Source organism: Musca domestica, unplaced genomic scaffold (assembly GCF_030504385.1).
Source record: "Musca domestica strain aabys unplaced genomic scaffold, Musca_domestica.polishedcontigs.V.1.1 4, whole genome shotgun sequence".
NCBI lineage: Eukaryota > Metazoa > Arthropoda > Insecta > Diptera > Muscidae > Musca > Musca domestica.
The window spans coordinates 28,715,930-28,736,366 of NW_026712328.1; the positions used below are offsets into that span (position 1 = coordinate 28,715,930).

The 20,437-nt window shown below is 33.7% G+C and overlaps 1 protein-coding gene and 1 long non-coding RNA gene across 10 annotated transcripts; one reads left to right on the top strand and one right to left on the bottom strand.

Annotated features, from left to right (window-relative positions):
* Window positions 1–872: 872 nt before the first annotated feature.
* On the bottom strand, window positions 873–20,021 carry LOC101896877 (deoxynucleoside kinase). Of its 2 annotated transcripts, none has more exons than XM_005182473.4 (6): window positions 19,890–20,021; window positions 5,225–5,445; window positions 5,020–5,153; window positions 3,570–3,688; window positions 3,353–3,501; window positions 873–3,285 (listed from the first exon to the last, which is right to left on the bottom strand). In XM_005182473.4, exons 1-6 carry the CDS (start codon window positions 19,906–19,908, stop codon window positions 3,142–3,144), a joined length of 786 nt encoding a protein of 261 aa, XP_005182530.2. In that variant the 5' UTR covers window positions 19,909–20,021; the 3' UTR covers window positions 873–3,141. The 2 variants fall into 2 exon arrangements, with proteins under 2 accessions (XP_005182530.2, XP_005182531.2); XM_005182474.4 differs by lacking the exon at window positions 19,890–20,021 and adding an exon at window positions 5,546–5,701.
* Window positions 5,779–9,897, top strand: LOC101899947 (uncharacterized). Of its 8 annotated transcripts, XR_009342959.1 has the most exons (7): window positions 5,779–5,795; window positions 5,887–5,972; window positions 6,023–6,110; window positions 6,160–6,234; window positions 6,292–6,440; window positions 9,501–9,626; window positions 9,682–9,897. It is a non-coding gene; the product is annotated as an uncharacterized LOC101899947 (long non-coding RNA). The 8 variants fall into 8 exon arrangements; XR_009342953.1 differs by having other exon boundaries at window positions 5,781–5,795; window positions 5,887–6,110; XR_009342955.1 differs by having other exon boundaries at window positions 5,790–5,804; window positions 5,887–6,110.
* Window positions 20,022–20,437: the final 416 nt, after the last annotated feature.

The window sequence follows — 20,437 nt, forward strand, 5'->3', positions numbered from 1 at the left end:
TTTCTTTGTTAAACTGGATAATGGCTTTGATATATCGGCGAAATTCGGTATAAAACGACGATACCATGAACACGTTTGTAAAAATGAAATAAGCTGCTTTAAATTCTTGGGGTGTTCTCTTTGTAAAATAGCTGTTTTTTTTTTTCAGGATCTGGTTTCAACCCGTTTTCCTTTAAAATATGACCTAAGTATTTAACTTTAGGTTTACAAAAATTGCATTTTGCTCTATTTAGCTGCAAATTAAATTTTTTAACTCTTTCGAATATTTTTCGCAAGTCTTTAATATGTGAATTAAAATCTGGTGAGCATATTATAATGTCATCCAAATATGCTAAAGTAATTATTTGAGGAAGACCATTTCGAAATTTATCCACAAGTCTTTGAAATGTTGCGGGTGCGTTTTTTAATCCAAATGGCATTCTGTTGAAAACATATATACCAAAGGGTGTTGTAAATGCTGTCTTTAATTTATCTTTGTCAGCCATTTTAATTTGCCAATATCCAGACTTCAAGTCGATTGTTGACATAAATGATGATGTTTTCGCAGCATGCAACAAATCATCCATTCTTGGGAGAGGGTATTTGTCTGTCGTAGTGATCGCATTTAATCGGCGATAATCTACACAAACTCGAACTTCTCCTGACTTTTTGGGAATGGACTACGGGAGATTCTTCTTCCTGAATAATATTTTTCTTCAACATATCTGTTATTTCTGCCTTTAATTTTTCCTTCATTTTTGGAGAAATATGATATGGAGGACATGAAATTGGTCTATGGTCTCCTGTATCAATAAAATGTTCCACCTGTGGGATTGGATCTGGTTTCTCCTCAAAAACATGCTTCATACAATACAAAATAATAAGTCAAAATATAAGTGTAAAATAATTAAAGAAATGCAACATTTACTAGTTATCTTAATATATAATAGATCTATGAGGTGCCTCGTTACAATATATTTAAGTATTAGTTTATTTAAATGGCAGTTACAATTTTGATGATGTTGTTTTTCATATGATAAGTACAATATAAACAAGTTGATGCAATTGCTTGACTTCAAAGACAGACATTTAATATTTACTTGGAAAAGAAATCCATGAGAAAAGAAATAATTTAAATTTTACCAACTATTTTCTTTGTGTCTGCTATTAAAGTAAAAAGTCATGCTTTACATATAAAATTGCTTAAACGTTTTCTAAAGAAAAAAAGATACTAATAACACAAGCACAACATTCATACATGTATTGCACAAATAAACAAAATTGAACTAAATTTGCTAATGGTCGTCAAAATCAAGATCATCATTTTCCAGAAGAAATACTTAAAAATTAAACATATATTGATATTGCAATACTATACTAGATAAGGATTAAAATTAAAACTTACAAATTAATTAAACACAAGTAAGCAAAGGCTACAGTCGAGCGGGGCCGACCGTTGAATACCCTACAACACTATAATAAACGATACAGTTTATATTGGCGAGATACTCGAAAGAACTCCACAGGATATTGTGACAAATAATAAAAGAAAATCATCAGGTTTCGTTCTCTAATTTTCGGATAATAGCAACTTAAACTAATTTGCTCATTTCCAATTTATTGGTAGATGTTGCACGTAAATGGTCTTCCTAGATCTGGAACCAATATTTCCCAAAGACCTATAATCTCTCAGAAGTGGCAAAAGATTAATATTTATTACTGGTTTTTGACTGAAACGCATCTATATGAGATACAGACATTTGACTATATTCTTCAACGAAATCAGCGTTAACGAAATAGTCAGAAGTGCGTCTTTCCTGTATTTGTGAATTCTCCAAAAAGTCACTGGAATGGACATTACATTTTCGTATTTTGTCTATAAAAGTTGGCAAACTCCTTCACACATTGAATATTTTTGGATGGCCATCCAAAACTGCTTGGCTTTTGCAATGTCCGGTAACCTCATAATTACGACCTGCTGACAATTTTGCAGTTTTTTGGTCCATTTCAACCCCGAATATCTCCAAAAAGAATAGGCTTTTATTCTGACCCTCATCTTATCTCCATGCAAAATTTCGTAAGGATCGGGCCATAAATGCGATCTGTATATGATATCCTGATATCCTAACTACTTAGTTTTGTTAGCTGTAGAAATATTACCAAATGTTTAATTCAAAATGAAAATATGCCAAAAATATGACAAAATTGAAAAAATATGAGAAAATATTACAAAATCAATATTTTCATCTTTAGAGAGATATTTTTATGCAATTTTTTTAGACGTTTTATGTTTCCTGCCAAGAGGCCATTCTGAATTAATGAGAACTGTCGAAATCAGTTCAGCCGTTCTCGACATATACGAGATTTTTCAAGCATATCTTCTTTGATAAACATATATATCGTACATATTTTGCTATATATCCGTTTTGTTAGATGTTAACATCAATGTAAAGATCAGAAGTAACCTTGTCATGGCTTTGTGATTTCGCTGGAATTTAAAATATTCGCGGTTTAATGAAAATTTTTAAATTTTTTCAACAAAAAAGATATGGTCTATTTTACCCGCTAAATATTATCCGATGACCAAATGGGTAGGCTTCTTGCCAGCCCTAAACTCTAGCTACATGCGAAATTCCGCGTCGATTGGTCTATAATTGCGACCTGTAGGGCAAGTGCAAAATCCGACATTTTTTCAGTATTTGGTCCATTTCAACCCCTAAACATTTGGCGATCATGTCCAAAAGAAATAGGGTTCTATTCTGACCCTAACCCCACCTTCGTGCAAAATTTCGTGAAGATCGGACGATAATTGCGACCTGTAGAGTGATTACAAATTAACATGGACAGACGGACAGACGGACGGACGGACATACATAGCTAGATCGACTCAGCTCGGCGAGATAGGAAGATCCATATATACTTTCCTATATGGGAAATCAATACTTCGTGGTGTTACATAATTTTTGGCCCAATCAAACTTATAATACCCCCAACACATAGTGTTGTAGGGTATAAAGAGTCACTAAACTACAATATATTCCAAACGTAGATTGCAAGCTTTTCCGAAAATAAACGAAGTCAGCCCATGTGGCGACATTTACTGGGTGATGGTTTTGAAGATGTGATGTTCGTAACGTCTACAATCGGAGCTTATGTGTTCCATCATTCCATACGGCGACGTTTACTGGGTGATACTAGAACGGCTTGTTGTTGACGTATAAATGTGGGGTTGATGATGTGATTTTCATAACGTTTATATTCAGAGCCTATGTGTTCCAAATCTAAATCGGCATCTAGTACAACGACCTGATAAAAGATTTAGAATTCAAATTATGAATCATGTCTAACATTACATGTCAATTGTGTAACTTACTTTATTATTAAACTCTGGATTTTCAATTAACCATTCTTCGTGTAATTTATGTAATTCTTCTAGATACTTTATGGGTACACAACTTTCTTCCGAACGTGCTCTTTTACGCATGCGTTCATATACCACCTTTGGTGTTGTACGTAAATATACTAAAATGTAAAAAAGATATAAATTAATTTCGATTGTTGGGCATCCATGCTAAAAACAACAAACATACCAATGAGATCCGCTTGAACATGTATTGAATTGTCAATAAAATTATACCATTCTTGAAGAACATGATACATGCCATCGTCAATAATTTTATTTCTATACATATTTTCCACAAAGCAATACCTGTAAGAAAAAAATGAAAAGAGTTGTGTGAGACAAATTAAACACTATAATTTTGTACAATAGTTCTATTTAACAAATGTCCGCTTCTCCTTGTGTAGAGTATCTAGGGTAGCTCATTTATCCACTTTTTCACACTTCAGCTTATTAGAATTCAAATCAAAATTGTAAAAAGGGATTATTTTCTATTTTTATACCCTCCACCTCGAAACATACATTTTAGACCCCGACGACTTAACGACTTTATTTACCGGAATTGTTTCAAATTTGGTATTTGAAGTCCGTATGAAATACTACAGCCTATGACAGAAAATTGTCTGTGCAGGTCCACGTCTTCGTATAGCCCCCCCATATAAAGGTACCTCCCGATATTCGGTATTTTGATGATTTTAGCGACACTACTCATCGGAATTGTTTAAAATTTGGTATTTGAAGTTCGTAATGAATACTATAGCCTATGACAGAAAATTGTCTGTGTAGGTCCACGTCTTCGTATAGCCCCCATATAACGACACCTCCCGATATTCGATATTTTGATTATTATAGCCACATTATTTACCGGAATTGTTTCAAATTTGGCATTTGAAGTTCGTAATGGATACTACAGCATATGTGTAGGTCCATGTTTTGGTATAACTACCATGGTACCTCCCTATATTCGGTATTTTGATGATTTTAGCTACATTATGAACATAATTTTTTTCAGGTTTCGCATTTGAATATTGTAATGGCTTATGACCAAAGTTGCCTATGCAGGTCCACGCCGGCGTATAGACGCTAATATAACGCTCACATTCGGTATTTTTAAGATTTTAACAAAATTAGGGATTTTATTTATTATTATTATTATTTTTTTGAAAATTGGGAAATTCGTTCCATATGGTGGAGGGTATTCAAAGCTCGGCCAGGCCGAACTTACAGCTTTTTTACTTGTCTTTTTTAACGATTTACTTTAGCTTTTTTTCAAGACGAATATTGTGCGAAATTATTAAGATGTTCGCAAACAAACGCGTAAAGTTTACCGAAAAGATAAATGAGATTTATGGAAAAGAAGGGGAAAAAATATGTAAATACTGAGTTTGCTTCAAGCATTCATCCCACAAACTCACTTTTCCTTCTGACAAAGCAAATTATTAAAATAAATATAAAATAAATATATTAGTTGATGAACAATGTGTTCTGGCGCACTAGTACAACTCATTGTTATACACAGCTATTATTAACACATTGTTTACAGCGTTGTAGCCAAAAAGAAATAAAAATAAATAAATTGTAACACATCAAAATATCTCCTGCGGGTATCAAATCACATTTTTAACCCCCCACATTCTTACCTTGAACTGAAAATGGAACGTTCCATAAGCTTTACTGGCTTCTGTGTTTGCTGTGTATGGCTTTGTAGCATGGTTAGCGTGACATACGATTGGAAAGGCATGGCCCAACGTTCGGGTTCTTTGTACATAAGTTTCTAAAAATAGGAAAATATTGCAACACAATTATATATACAATATTTAAGGGGATTATTTGCATCATACTCACCAATAAATTAACACCTCTAACATTGCGCCATTTCTCCACAGGCTCTGTGATGAGACAAATCTTCTCTTGAAATTGTTGAAAATGATTTAGGAAAGTAGTTTTGCCGCTGCCAATGTTTCCCTCAATTAAAACTGTGAACGGTTGAGTTCCGGCAGCATATTTGGGTATTTTACCAGTAACAGCAGCACTATTTCCAGCCATTACGAAAGAAATTATTCGACCTAAATAGACGATAAAATGGGAACATTAGTTTTGTAAAGATAATAATGCGATCATCCATTCCAAAAAAAAAAAAATGGTGTAAATAAAATTCGTAATTACAGTAGGGCCCAAAATTTGTTTTGTTTTTCTAAACCAAAGTGCGTCAAGAATTATTTTTTTTTTTTTGTGATTTTGTACGCCAATGCCTTTTCACTGCATTAATTGTCACTGCTGTTTTGGTCAAATTTTTGATGATGCGATCAATCTCTTAATGAAAATAGTTTTCTTGTTAATGAAAACGCGGGAAAAGTTGCCGCTTTTTTTTTTTTTTTTTTTGATTCTCTTTCTCCTTCTTCGTCATGGTTGGCAGGTACCCGAAGTACACATATGCCAAATTGCTAGGTTATTGATTACTTAATAATCGTATTCTTTGTTTTGTTTATGTTTCTGTTATCTCACAGAGAAAATCAGAGTTGAAGATTGCATTTGTGAATGAAGTTTGATAGTTCGACGAAGTTTTCTGGCGAGAAGGTTTTTAAAATTGATGGTAAGTCCTTGTACCTTTCGAAGATTTTAAATTGTTTCCTTTCGTTACAGAATTTTGGGCACACAAAAATTTGGTGATCCTCACTTTCAGTGATTCCACAAAGTGTGCAGATGTCCGAGGCCTCGACTTTAATGCGATGTAAGTATGTTTTGCCGTAAGTGTGTCCAGTGAGTAAACGATTTATTAGCTTTATATTACCAGGTGACATCTTTGAGCCAGTGAACCAGTAAGATTTTGGTGGTGTGTTGAAGAATTGTGAAAAGTAAGTACCCTTAGTTTCGGATGCATCCTTGTACTTATCTACCCATTCTTTCCATAGATGATCATAAATGGCAGAGTATGCGTCTGTAATTGAAGCATTGGTGGTAATTATACAGCCAGCTGTGGCTGCGTGTTTGGCGAAATAATCTGCGAGTTCGTTTGCTGGTATACCAATATGCGAGGGAGTCCATATGAAAGTAAGAGATTGTAAGTTAGAATTGTTTATTTTGTGAATTATGTCGTTTGCTAGATAATTATGGTGTGTGTTTGTCTTGAGTGTAAGACAGGCATTTTTACTGTCCGTAAGAATGACTGCTTTGAGCGTGTTTTCCTCGATCATTATATCAATTGCTTTATTTATGGCATGTAGTTCTCCCATTAGAGAAGAGGTTTTTGATGTTATTCTGAAAGCATAATTTTGTTTCATTGATATGTTGCATACCGCACAACCTGTACTACTGTCTGTGACTGATGCATCAGTTGACCATATGGAATGATCCTGGTTTTTTAGACAGACTAGTTTTTCTTGAAGAATTGCTCTAAAAAATTCATTGGACTTGGAGTATTTTACTGCCTTAAAGAGATCATCTAAAAAGCTTATTTTCTTTGAATGTATCCTTTTTTGATTTACCATAGTTCGGTCAAGGATGTGTTTAAATTTGTTGTAGATAAAACCCAGACTTGTTTTTACAGAGGAATCTGTGGTGATGCAGTTGTACAGCGTATTGTTATACATTTTGAATTTTATTAGTTCTTTAGCTGCAAGATACTGAGAACGTTGTTCAGGAGGAAGCATAACAGCCAGTGCATAGATGTTGTGTATTGGTGTGGAAGGGGTAAGTCCAAGGCTTCTTCTAAGCATTTGATTTTGAAAGCTAGTTAGCTTTTTGTTGAGATATTGTGGCATGTGGGCCATAGATGATATTGCGTATTCTGTCTTAGAGAACACTAGGGATTTTGTTAAATTTATTAATATGTTTGGGAGTAATCCGTTTTTGGCGTTGTTTATCATTTTTAATGCGTTTAGTGAGTTGGTACAGGAATTCATTACTTCATCATAGTGTTCCTTTAGCGATAGACTGTTTTTAATATATCTTCCCAGAAATTTTATTTTTTCAACAGAGTTTATGTTTGTATTTTGTAACTTTATATTTGGGATTTTACGGGGGCCTTTTGCTACATACATGACGAAGGTTTTATCAGGGTTGTGTTTAAGATTCAAGCGGGATAAAATATGGTAAAAATGATTCGCTTTATGTTGTAGATTTTCATTTGCCATTTCAAATTCCTTGTCAGTGGATAGTAAAATAAAATCATCCGCAAATTGAAATAAATATGTGTTTTGATCTGCAATTCCATGCAGACCAAGCGTATATATATTAAAAAGTATTGGACTTAAGCAGCTGCCTTGCGGTAATCCATTATATATATCTATCATTTCATTGCCCATAACAATTGTGCGTTTTTTAAGAAAGTTTATTGTCCAATCTTTGATATCCTCCGGGCAGTTTATCTCGGACAAAATTTTATAAAGAATTAATAGATTTACGCAATCATAGGCCTTTTCAATATCTATAGACAGTAGAATTACTTTTTCTCCTTTTTCCTTATGATAATTTATTGTGTATAGTAAATGATTGATACACATGGATGAAGAGAAGTTTTTCCTGTATGCGTATGTGTTGGTCGGAAGAATATCTTGTTCCTGAAGAAATGACTGTAATCTTTCTTTGATCATAAGGTTTATAATTTTGAGAAAAACTGATATTAATGATATTGGTCGAAAATTTGTGAATATTTCCAGATCTTTTCCTTTCTTTGGGATTGGAACAATTTTGATTTTTCGCCAGTTTTCTCTTAGTTCACATTTTTTCCAAGCTGTATTCATTGCTTGAAAAAGATTATATTTAGATGATTCTGATAAGTTATTTATCTTCTCATATGTTATGCCATCTAATCCTGCTGCTGAAGGTTTTTTCTTTCTGTTTAAGACAGATGAGAATTCTTCCATTGTGAGTTCGACGGGTGTTCTTTGCGTGTTTGGAGGGAAGGTAATATGGCTGTTGTTCAAGACTTGATCCCTTAGGTGTATTAAAAATTTTTTGTTGTTATTTTCGGACCATTTCCCACCGTTATTGCATGACAAACTGTTCTTACATCCTTTTACCAGACGAAATAGTGATTTTGAGTTAGGCTCCATATTTAAAGTTGTAATTTTTGATTTAAAAGATTGTCGTTTTGCATATTTTGTGGCGTTTTTAAAATTTTTAATGGCTTGGAAAAGATTAAGAGCATTAGTGTCGTTGCTATGCAAATCATATTTCTTTTGCGCGGCAACTTGCAATCTGAATTGTTTTTCGACAAAAGGGTCCCACCAAGGTTTTGGATTTCTTTTGTTATCAATAACATACGTAGCTTTTTTGATTTCAGCTTGCATGGCGAAGTTGATTTCCTCGAAGTCCGGATTTAATTTTAATATTGCAAGATTTCTTATAAGCCTTTTTTTCGCTAAGAACTTTTTGCCGTTGCAAATAGTATCGCTCAATTTCAGAATTATTGGGAGATGGTGACTTCCTCCAATTATTGTTTTTTGAACTTTCCAAGATAGTGACAGAGTTGAGTTGGTAAATGATAGATCTAAAACAGATCCCGTATTGTCATTGATTCGTTTTTTAAAAGTGTAACTTCCATCATTTAAACATCGAAAGTTTGAATAGTCAAAAAATTCTTTAAGCATTTTTCCACGTTGCGAATCAAAAAAATCACCAAAGGCCGAATGTCTAGCATTAAAATCGCCACAGATAAATGTATTTGGATTAGAGTTGAGGAAGGATGTTATTTTTTCAAGTTCATTTTTAATGGTTATGCTTTTTACGGAATGTGGAAAATAGACAGCAACTAAAGTGAGATTATTGTTTAAATTAGTGGTTTGACAAATTAGTATGTCAAGTGTTGATTGAAAAGAGATTCTTTTAAACTGAATATTTTTCTTTAAAATTATCGCGACGCCACCATAATTATCTTTTCTCTTTTTTGAAACTATATTATAATTTTGAAAAGTTGTTGAATTTTGTTTTTCATCTATATTGAAAATTTCACTCAGGAAGCATATATCGATGTTAAGTTTTCTTAAATGGAAGTCCAGAGAGTTTTTGTTTTTTTTAAGACTTTGTATATTGTATTGTAAGATGTTCATGGATAATTGAAAAAAAAATTTTATTATTTATTTGCAGTTATTTCAGATTGATCACACTTCATCTTTTTCAGGATGATACTAATTGGCTTTCTTCATTGGCTTCTGATGTATATGGGCTTTGGTTGTTCGCTGATGCTGGAATGACTATTTGTTGAAATTTCTTTAAAACATCAAGACCTTCTGTGCAGTTAAGAGACGTAAGTATTGTGGACATTTGCCTTGAAAATGATGCTAATGCTCTTTCTATTTCAGTAACTTTAGAAAAATTTTGATGATCAAATACTGCTTTGGTTGGATTTACATGAATTGGGCTTGCAATGGCATGTTGATTTTTCGTTATTGGAGCCGCAACTTTGCTATATTTAATACTTGTAATTTTTTTGTTAATTGCATCATGTATATTAATTTTTGGAGTCCTGTTTGTTAAGAGAGGCGGGAACTCATTATTAAAATCACGTTCAGAAAGAATTTGGAAACGATTTCTTGTTTCTGGGTAATTTTGGAGAATCTCCCTTCTAGATAGGTTTGTTAGGGCCATAATGCTGCTAATATTTCTTTCAGACTTCCACTTCAAACAATTTTTGGAATCTGTTGCAAGATGATCTATTTTGTTGCAAAGTATGCATCTTGGAGACATGCATAGTTCTTTACAGGTTGTTGTAGAACGACAATCTAAACATCTATTTTCCTTACTGCAATTTGTTGCACATAGAATTTCTTTTCCACAGCTTAGACACTTCTTCGTCGACCTGCAACGAAGAGCAATGTGGCCTAAACGGCCGCAGTTTAAACACAGCCGAACAGGTGGTACATATAAGTCCGGTGTTATTTTTGTTCCACACATATATATTTCGTAGGAATTCCATCAAAAATAATACCAATCTTTATAGTTTCTGTGGGTACGATTAAACCAGGATCATTTTTCCTAGTAAAGCGATAAATTGAGACTACTTCCATACATTCATTGTTTTGCATAATTTCTTCCTTTATAATATTTGCGGAAAGGCACGTAGGTACATTTTTGATAATATAAAAACGTTGAACAAATCTCTCTGGGATGTATGCCTTTAATCCAACAGTTTTTAAATTGGGATTTGTGGCAAATAAGTTGGCAGATTCAAAATTGTTGAACGTCATTCTAAAAGTGTTATATCCCACACACTTGCAAGCATAGTTAGTGAGATTGATTTGCTTTAGACGTATATACAAATGGAGTTCGCAGTTTTTTCTCCTTGAGCTGATTGGCGTTTCTGACGACACTATGACATAAAATGGCCCTGGATGGTTTGGTGTATACAGTACATTTCCATCATTTAGCGAATTGTAATTGTATTCGGTGTCCATTTTGTCCGAGGTTTGGGATGAAATTATTTTATTGGTGTTGGTGTTTTTTATTGGTTGGCCATTATTGTTTTTAAAACTTTTATTATCGTTTTCAATGTTTTTGGCTCTTCTTTTATTGGTATCCCCAATAGGTGGCGGGGGAACAGGTGGAGGAGGGGGGTCTCCGACTCCCTCCATAATTGTTTAAATAAAAAACTTGGCAAAAATTTCGCAAAAATTGTTTTTAACCAAGATAAAAGAAAAAAATGGAGGTTTGTTTGTGTTTTGATTTTGTGTTGATTTGTTGTTGTTGTGTTTGTTTGTAAAAAAAAAGCGACCAGCGCGAAAAAGTCTAGTGTCAACAAAGGTTGATACGCGACTGAAAAGTTGCCGCTTGAAAATTTTTCTAATGTCATATGGTATGCACATCAAAGTGATAACATGACAGCTTACAGTGCATGACCATGTGAACCTAATATTTGGCGTGGCGTAAAAAAAGCAACCTTCACTTCCCCCCGATTAGGCACGTTCCAAACACGTGTAATTTCATGAAATAAATATTGTACAATAAAGAGGTAAGGTAGAGCTACCAGCTGATTACATTTTTTTCTAATCGAGCTTACCTTCTGCCAATTTTGTTAAGCATTTATTTTTTTGAAAAACAAAAACAAATATGTTCAACATCAATGATTGGAAGAAACGTACATTAAAAGTAATAACCATTTCTGCCATGGAATTGGAAGGTTGATCAATTCGGATCATATTCTTAAAGAAAATCCAGGCATTTCTTTCATCTTTCGCGTTTTTTAACCTATATTCTAGATAATGAAAAATATTAAATAAATTAGTCTGTTACATCTACTTTTCAATAATTCTGACAGAAAGCGTTCATAGCCCCAGGGATGTATTTCTATACTTTTACGAAGCTGTTCTACCTCCTTATTGTACCATGGATATACCTTAAAATCATAAATGTTATTTATTTCATTAAATTACTCGTTTGTGTGTGGACAGGGGCCATGGTAAATTGATATTAACGACCGTATATCTTTACAGTGTTACCTAAAATTCTACGTACTCGGTCGACGTTTTTTTCCACACAAGTAAAGTATGAAAGTTAAGGTGGGAATACATAAAGCGCTTATTTGGCTGGCTTAAGTCATCGACTGGCTCCCTCGGAAATGAAACAAAGGGGCCTAGGGCCAAAATGGAACTAAGTAAACCTAAAATTCCTTTCTTCTACGAAGAAGCCAGCTGATGCCTAAAGCCAGCCAAATAAGCGCTTTATGTATTCCATGGTAGAAGAATATAGGCGAATTATAATAACCTCCGAATGACGTCGTATAAGAAAACATATATAAATCTACTTATATTTGAAAAAACATTTAATTTTTTTTGACATATCAATGTTCCCAAGCTTAGATGCATCTACCCATGGTACAATGAATTCAAGGTAGGGCAGAACTACCATATGATTTCAATTTTTTTATTTTTCTGGCTTAACATGTCAACTTCATTTGCTTATGTGTGTGTTTTCTTTTCAATAATAAAAAATTGTTCAGAAAATATTCAAATTTGGGTGTTTTCAAAATGCTTATTGCAACGAATGCATCGACAAAATCTACAGTTTTTGTCGCGAAATAAACCATAAGAGATATATAGAACATGATATTGAAAAGAAAATTTGACTATTCATTCAGTTTTCGCGGTTTTAAATTATTTATTCAAAATCAATCCAACAAGTTGTTTGCTTTTTTATTGTTTTGATAGTAATTCTGACATTACAAGCCAAACAGGTAGACCTCTATACTTGCAATTTTTTCAAAGTTGACCTACCTTCTCTTCATTGTACCATGCATCTACCTGTATTCTTCTACCATCATGAATTCATATGATAATATGATCGTAACAACAAAGGCAAATCCCCCGGGTGACAATGTTTTGACTCTGACTTTTCCTATTTTAAATCTACTATGTGCAGATGCTCTTTGCATGTGCCGAAGACATAGAAGTATAAATTTGGGACAAGAAAAGTATAAATTACCGATATTGAACTAAAGCCGAGAATACATAAATTACTTTTTGGATGGCTTCTTTGCTAAAGAACAAAAGAGTGTAGGATGAACAAGTATACATTACGGGCCGAAATTGAACTAAGTCAACCTAAAACTCATTTGTTCTTTTACAGAGAAGCAAGCCGGTGACTTAAGCCAACCAAAAAAACATTTTTTATTAATTCTCAGCTTATGTCAACCTAAAACTCCTTTGTTCTATTACGAATACTTAAGCCAGTAAAAAAGTTTTCCTATGTATCTCCCCATTAGTCCCAATTTACTTTGGGTTAAAAATTAATTTGCGGAAAGTCTATATTTGTAAGCAATTCATTTGTTGCTTTTATCACATTATAAAAATATAAGATAACATCATGCGTTGTTCTACAACAATTTAAAACAAACAACCACATACAATTTTTTTAGTAGAAAGCTATATGAGGTCAGCTGAAAAATAAAATGTGAATGTAAACAAATACAAACAAAGCCTAAAAAGTGTTGAGAATTGAATCAAATATTGTACTTTAGCATAAAACACTTTGTCCAATATTATTAACATAATCTTAATAGGCTTTGATATCAATATGTTTGTTGTCAAATATGTATTCTCAATTTTTTTCAGTTCAATAAACGAATTCAATTATAACAGGTTATGGGCCTTAGTCACGTTTGAAAAAAATATTCGGCAAAACAAAATAGATACATTTTTTAATATTGAAAACTAGTGACGTTTGTGAAAAAAAATTAAAATGGCTGGTAATAACATAGCTTTTCCGCTAGAAAGATTGCGTGGACGCGAAAACTTTGATGTTTGGAAGAGGCAAGCGCAATCATATCTGGTCATTAAAGGGTGCTGGAAGGCATGTGTTGATAATACCGCTGATGCTGAATTGAATGCGAGAGCTTTAGCCGAGATAACATTGATGATTGAACCAGACAATTACGGCCACATTGCAACTTCAACTACCGCGAAAAATGCCTGGAGTGCATTGATGAATGCGTACGAAGATACGGGCCTTACCAGAAAAGTTGAATTGCTGAAGCAATTTGTGAACATCAAGCTACAGAACTATGGATCCATTCAGGAATACGTCAATGACATCGTTATAGTGGCTATTAAAGTGAAAAATGCTGGCTTAAACATTGACGATGAGTTGACTGCATCTCTAATGTTAGCTGGATTAACGGATGACTTTAAACCGCTTGTGATGGCCGTGGAAAATACCAAGGAGAAATTGACGGTGGATAAGGTGAAGAATGTTCTACTTCAAGATGCGAAATTCGATCGAGCTCCAGAAAAAGAATCGGCGTTACAATCTAAAGGTATCAAGAAAGGTAAGAAGCAAATCAAATGCTACAATTGCAGTGGACTTGGACACATCTCAAGAAATTGTCCCAGCAAATTGAAGCCAAATGACAATGGAGCTACAAGGAAGCATGAAAAGAAGTCGGATGTTTTATTTGCTACAACTACCGATGTGAGCGCGTGTGCAAAAGCTACGGAATCCACTTCAAGTTCAGATTGTTTAAATGCCTGGTACGTTGATAGTGGAGCAAGCAACCACATGACGAATGAGAAGAACCACATGTACAACATCCGTGATGTTTTTAATAAAAAGGTGATTATTGCGAATAAGCATGAACTCGTAGTGGACTCCATTGGATATGTTGATATTGAAGTTGGCTCTGGAAAAAATAAGAGATGTGTTACAATCAAAGACGTGGAGTATGTTCCAGATTTGTGTACCAACTTACTCTCCGTTCGACAAATGGCTAAGAATGGAAAAAGGGTGACTTTTGAAGGTGAAAAATGCCGCATTTCTGATAAAAATGGACGTGTTATAGCAACGGCAACTGCGCAGAATCAATTGTACCGGTTAGAATGCAATTCGAAAGAGGAAAAGGGTAAAGCTTTTACCATGGCCAATGATTTCAATTTGTGGCACCGAAGGATGGGGCATATCTGTAATGCGAAACTGGGTGATGTCAAGAGCGCAAATGTTGGCATAAATTTTGGCAAAGAATGTTCTGAACCATGTGTTGTCTGCGTGAAGGGAAAGCAAACCCGAAAAGTGAGTAGAGAAGTCGGTACTCAAGCCAAAGAGCTATTGGAAATTATTCATTCGGATGTTGTTGGTCCACTAAAAGAAAGTTCGTTCTCGGGAGCTCGTTTTTTGTTGACATTTGTGGATGACTACTCAAGAAAACTGTTTGTCTATCCAATCAAGAAAAAGTCTGAGGTATTTCCGAAATTTTTAGAATTCAAGGCTTTAGTGGAAAACCAGTGTTCTAAAAAAATCAAGATTCTACGATCGGATAATGGGGGTGAGTACACCGGCAAACATTTTTCTGAATTCTTGGAAAAAAGTGGAATAATACATCAAAAAACATGTCCATATACACCCGAGCAAAATGGTGTAGCCGAGCGAATAAATAGGACGATTATAGAAAGGGTAAGATGTATGCTTATCGACAGTGGATTAGATCAACGTTTTTGGGCAGAAGCTGCTTCTACCGCATCGTACTTGATAAATAGAGTGCCATGCCGAGGAAATGAAGGATGTCCCGAAGAACTATGGTCGGGTCGAAAACCAAATTTGAAGCATCTTAGAGTCTTCGGATGTCCAGCTTTGGTCCATGTACCAAAACAACGAAGATCTAAAATTGATCCAAAGTCATTAGAATGTATCATGGTTGGATACAGCACGGAAAGTAAAGCGTATCGATTATTTGATCCAAGTGATCAAAAAATAATTGTTAGCCGTGACGTGGTATTTCTTGAAAATGTTCACTCAAACATTGAAACGCCATCTTCTAATCTGTACAATCCTTTGCTAATTCAATCTCCAGATGAAGAAATGGATAATGTTTTGAACCAAACAGTGAATAATGTATCAACGAATATGGAGTCAACCGAATTGGATGGCAATAATGTAATTCAAAATGAGCCTCGTAGTGATTCTGAAACTGATAGTGAGTTTTTGGATTCAGAATGTTTTGATAACAATGGCTATGTGGACCCAAATGATGAAGAATGGGAACCAAATCAATGTAATTCACGACCAATACCAACGTCTGAAAATATTAGAAGATCAGAAAGGATAGCAAACCGTAATCAACGATCAACGGCATTTTCTGCAATAGAATATGTTTCTTCAGACCCCCAGACTATAAAACAGGCAATGTCGTCTGAAGATTCTGAACATTGGAAAAAAGCCATGCAAGATGAAATGAATTCTTTGAAAGTCAATAATACTTGGACTTTGGTTCAACTTCCTGAAGGATGCAAAGCTCTGAAGTCAAAATGGGTGTTCAAGACCAAGCAAGATTCCAATGGAAACACGTTGCGATGGAAAGCAAGACTAGTCGCAAAGGGATTTACACAGACTGAAGGTATCGATTATATGGAAACATTCTCTCCAGTTGTTCGGTATGAATCAATAAGGTATTTAGCAGCATTGGCAGCAAAATATGACATGAAGATTCATCAGATGGATGCCGTTAGCGCTTATTTAAACGGGATTTTAAAAGAAACCATATATATGGAACAACCCGAAGGTTTCCGTGATGCTTCTAATAAAGTCTGTAAGCTTAACAGATCCATATACGGCTTGAAACAATCTGGGAGAGTATGGAATGAAACCATAAACAAGGAACTTATCGATATGGGTTTTGTACAAGGAGAAGTGGATCAATGCGTATATTCAAAGGTGACAGATGAAAAGAAGATTTATATTGCAATATACGTAGATGATGTAATTATATTCTCCAATGACGAAAACGAAATAAATTCTGTCAAGAATACACTTTCAAGAACATTTAAAATGAAAGATATGGGGGAAGTGTCTAATGTTCTTGGTATGACAATATCCCGAACTGAAGATGGAATCAAAATTGATCAGTCTAAGTACATATCAGATGTATTGACACGTTTCGGAATGAATGACTGTAACCCTTCCTCAACTCCAATGGACTATAATAAGAAGTTATACGAAAGTATGTCTCCTAAAACCGAAGTTGAAAAGGAAAAAATGTCGAAAACACCATATATGGAAGCTATTGGGTGCTTGTTGTACGCTGCTCAGGTTTCGCGCCCTGATATATACTATGCTGTGAATATCCTGAGCCGATTCGGAATAAATCCTGGTAGAGCGCATTGGGAAGCTGTAAAAAGAATAATGCGTTATCTCAAAGGAACTATAGAACAAGGGCTCATCTATAAGAAAAATTTAGAAGAAGATATTACCGGCTATTGCGATGCAGATTGGGCTGGAAGTTTGGACGACCGCCATTCGACAACTGGTTATGTCTTTATTTTTCAATCAGCAGCAATATCCTGGTCCACAAAAAGACAAAAAACGGTGGCACTATCTTCAACGGAAGCTGAGTTCATGGCAATAACTGCAGCTATACAGGAGTCTGTTTGGTTGAAACGACTAGAAAAAGAACTCAATCCCAACAACAATGTCAACATGGTTTTGTATTGTGATAACAAAGGAGCTATACAAGTGGCTACAAATAACAAGTATTCGTCAAGGACAAAGCATGTGGATATTAAAGCCAAATTTATCAAACAGAAAATTGACAACAATGAAATATCTTTGAAGTATCTTTCAACAAAAGAAATGGTTGCTGACGTTTTTACCAAGGCAGTAACTCCACAGAAGTTGGAATATTTTAAAGGAGTTTTTGGCATTGCTTAGTTTCCAACTTGTATTGTTTTGTAATTATAATGTAAGAAATATTTAATTCAGGTAGAGTGTTGAGAATTGAATCAAATATTGTACTTTAGCATAAAACACTTTGTCCAATATTATTAACATAATCTTAATAGGCTTTGATATCAATATGTTTGTTGTCAAATATGTATTCTCAATTTTTTTCAGTTCAATAAACGAATTCAATTATAACAAAAAGCGCACTTCTCCCTTTAACTCAATAGCCATGGCAGATGCAATTGCACAAGATAACGTAATTGCAAACATTTTTTTTTTAATTATTTCAAAATTATACATTTGGAAATGTCTCATTGTCAACAAAATGCTTATTTACATTTGATTCTTGATTCATATTTTTATGCATTCGTTCTTTCATTGCTATTAAAATGCATTAATTTCACAATAGAGGTCGAAATATATTAAAAAAAACTGATAAGTGCGGCAATTTTGTTTTTTTTTTTTTTTGCTCAATGTAAAGGTGAGAATACATAAAACGACTGACAAAGGAACGTAGGGCCACAATCGAACTAAGTCAACCTAAAACTCATTTGTTCCTTTTGAGAATACATAAAACGCTTTATTGAATGACTGGCTTAAATCATCGGCTGGCTTTTTCATGCCTTGGCCACCGTAAAATACAGAGAAATGAGCTGGAGATTATTTGAAGTGGGGTTACCTTGATATAACTGTACCATATTCCTAGCCTTGCTTACAAAATCAATATTTGGAAGAAATGTGCATTGCGGGGCGTGCATTAAAGATATTAACCAGTTTGGCATGTAACTGAAAGAATAGTTTGGATCATATTTTTGAAAGAAAGCCTGGGCAATTTATTCAAATTTCATTTTAAAAATTTGCAAAAGTAATAAATAAATGAAAACAACTTGATGAGTCTAATTATAAATACCCACAGGGCTCTATCTTTATACGAATCTGCTCTTCCTCCTTATTGTACCATGAATTTTTGCAATTACGCAAAACAAAAATTCAGTTTTCACCCCTCTAACATGTGCTTATCACAAACAATATATAAATTAATAATACAATGTGATGTAGTAATGTATTTGAAGTTTGCTGAAAACAATTACAATTTAAAACGTATTTGGTTTTTTCTGCTATCAGTTGATTGTAATTTTTGTTGATTTAAAATACATACACACATATATAGATTGTATAAATTTACAACTGAAATAAAAATATCTATAAATAAAACTAGGGAACAACCACTTTGATTTCTAAAAATCTCATAAAACTTGTTTTACTGATTCTACATTTTGGTTTTGAGAAAAATTTTCAAAGGAAATTTAATAACGAATTAATTAATTTTCGGCTTTTTAAATCGGTTGGCTTCTGTACCAGTACCTACAAGAATGTACTACTTTTGCAATTTTCTTTGATGCCATAAAGGGAAAATCGGTTATCTTAGTAAAATCGTTTACATTTTTACAGTTTTGGGGCTGGATTCTTGTTCTATGAAGATATTAAATGAAAAATATTTCCTTTATAATATTTTTCATTTGACATTTATTTCCTTTATAAAAGTTTTCATTTCACATTTTCATACAACAAGGTTTAAGGTAAAAAACACATGATTTGTTTTTGATTATTCCTTTTGATAATGTAACCAAAACTGTAAATTCTATTCGACATTATTCAAGGCAGCTCTTTTTACTTAAAATACAATTTGTTGTAATGTTGAATTCGCTCTAAAAGAATTCCGTGGTAGAAGAATACAGGTAGATGCTTCAGCACATGCTAATACTGAAATATCAAGATTAATTCAAAATTTTCTTACGCAATACCATGCAGAGGTTGTCACGATATACGTTTTCAATTATTTAAGGAATTTTAATAACCTCCCATTCAAAAATGTGCGCACCAAACTAGACTAGTTGATGCGGCTACCTGTATTATTTAGCCATGATAAATGCATCACAAAATGTGTTTATGTCACCATCTCGAAAATTTTTATTTTCGTTTATTTTATTTTTCACTTTCTCGCTGCTCCTTTAAAATACAATTTGTTTATTTTTCTGCTAAAGAATGAGTGCCTTCGAATAAGACAGGGTTAACAATAAAATGTAAAACATACATGTTGTTCCTAATTTCTTGAAGCAAATTTGCCGCGTATCAATTTTTTTCCTTGGGTGCGAATTTTATCGGTTACTTGAAATATCCGATGCGAGTACCTAATATTCTACCTTGGCATGATTGGTACAAATTTTCAATTACGTGGGAACACTATGTTAGCGCAAAAAACTATCAGCATATGCTTATCGACATCTACCGATAAAGTTTATTGATCAAATTAACCAGCATATCAATAATATTTCATAAAATTATGAATTAAACATTTGTAATCACTCACCCAGTAGTCTTGTTGTCATTATATTACACTGTGTATGCTTTTGTTTTCCAAATTAATTTCATCACACAACTCACTACACTTGCAACCACACTCCACAACTAAAACATCTGGTGGCTTTCATAAGGGCAACCTTATTAAATGACGTACAAATGACAACTGTTACATTTTCCGTTATATGAATGTGTATAAAGTTTAAGTCATGGTACAATGATATCAAGGTACCATATGATTTCAATTTTTTTATTGTCTTGGCTTAATATGTCATCTTTATTTGTTTATGTATGTGTTTTCTTTTCAATAACAAAAAAAATGTTCAGAAAACGTTCAAATTCGGATGTTTTCAAAATGTTTATTTCATCGTATGCATCGACAAAATCTAGAGTTTTTGTAGCGAAATAATCCTTTAGAGATATATAGAACCTGGTTTTGAAAAGAAGTGTTGACTTTTCATTCAGTTTTCGCGGTTTTCAATTATTTATTCAAAGTAAATGCAACAAGTTGTTTGATTTTTTTTTATTGTTTTGATACTAATTCTGACATTACAAGCC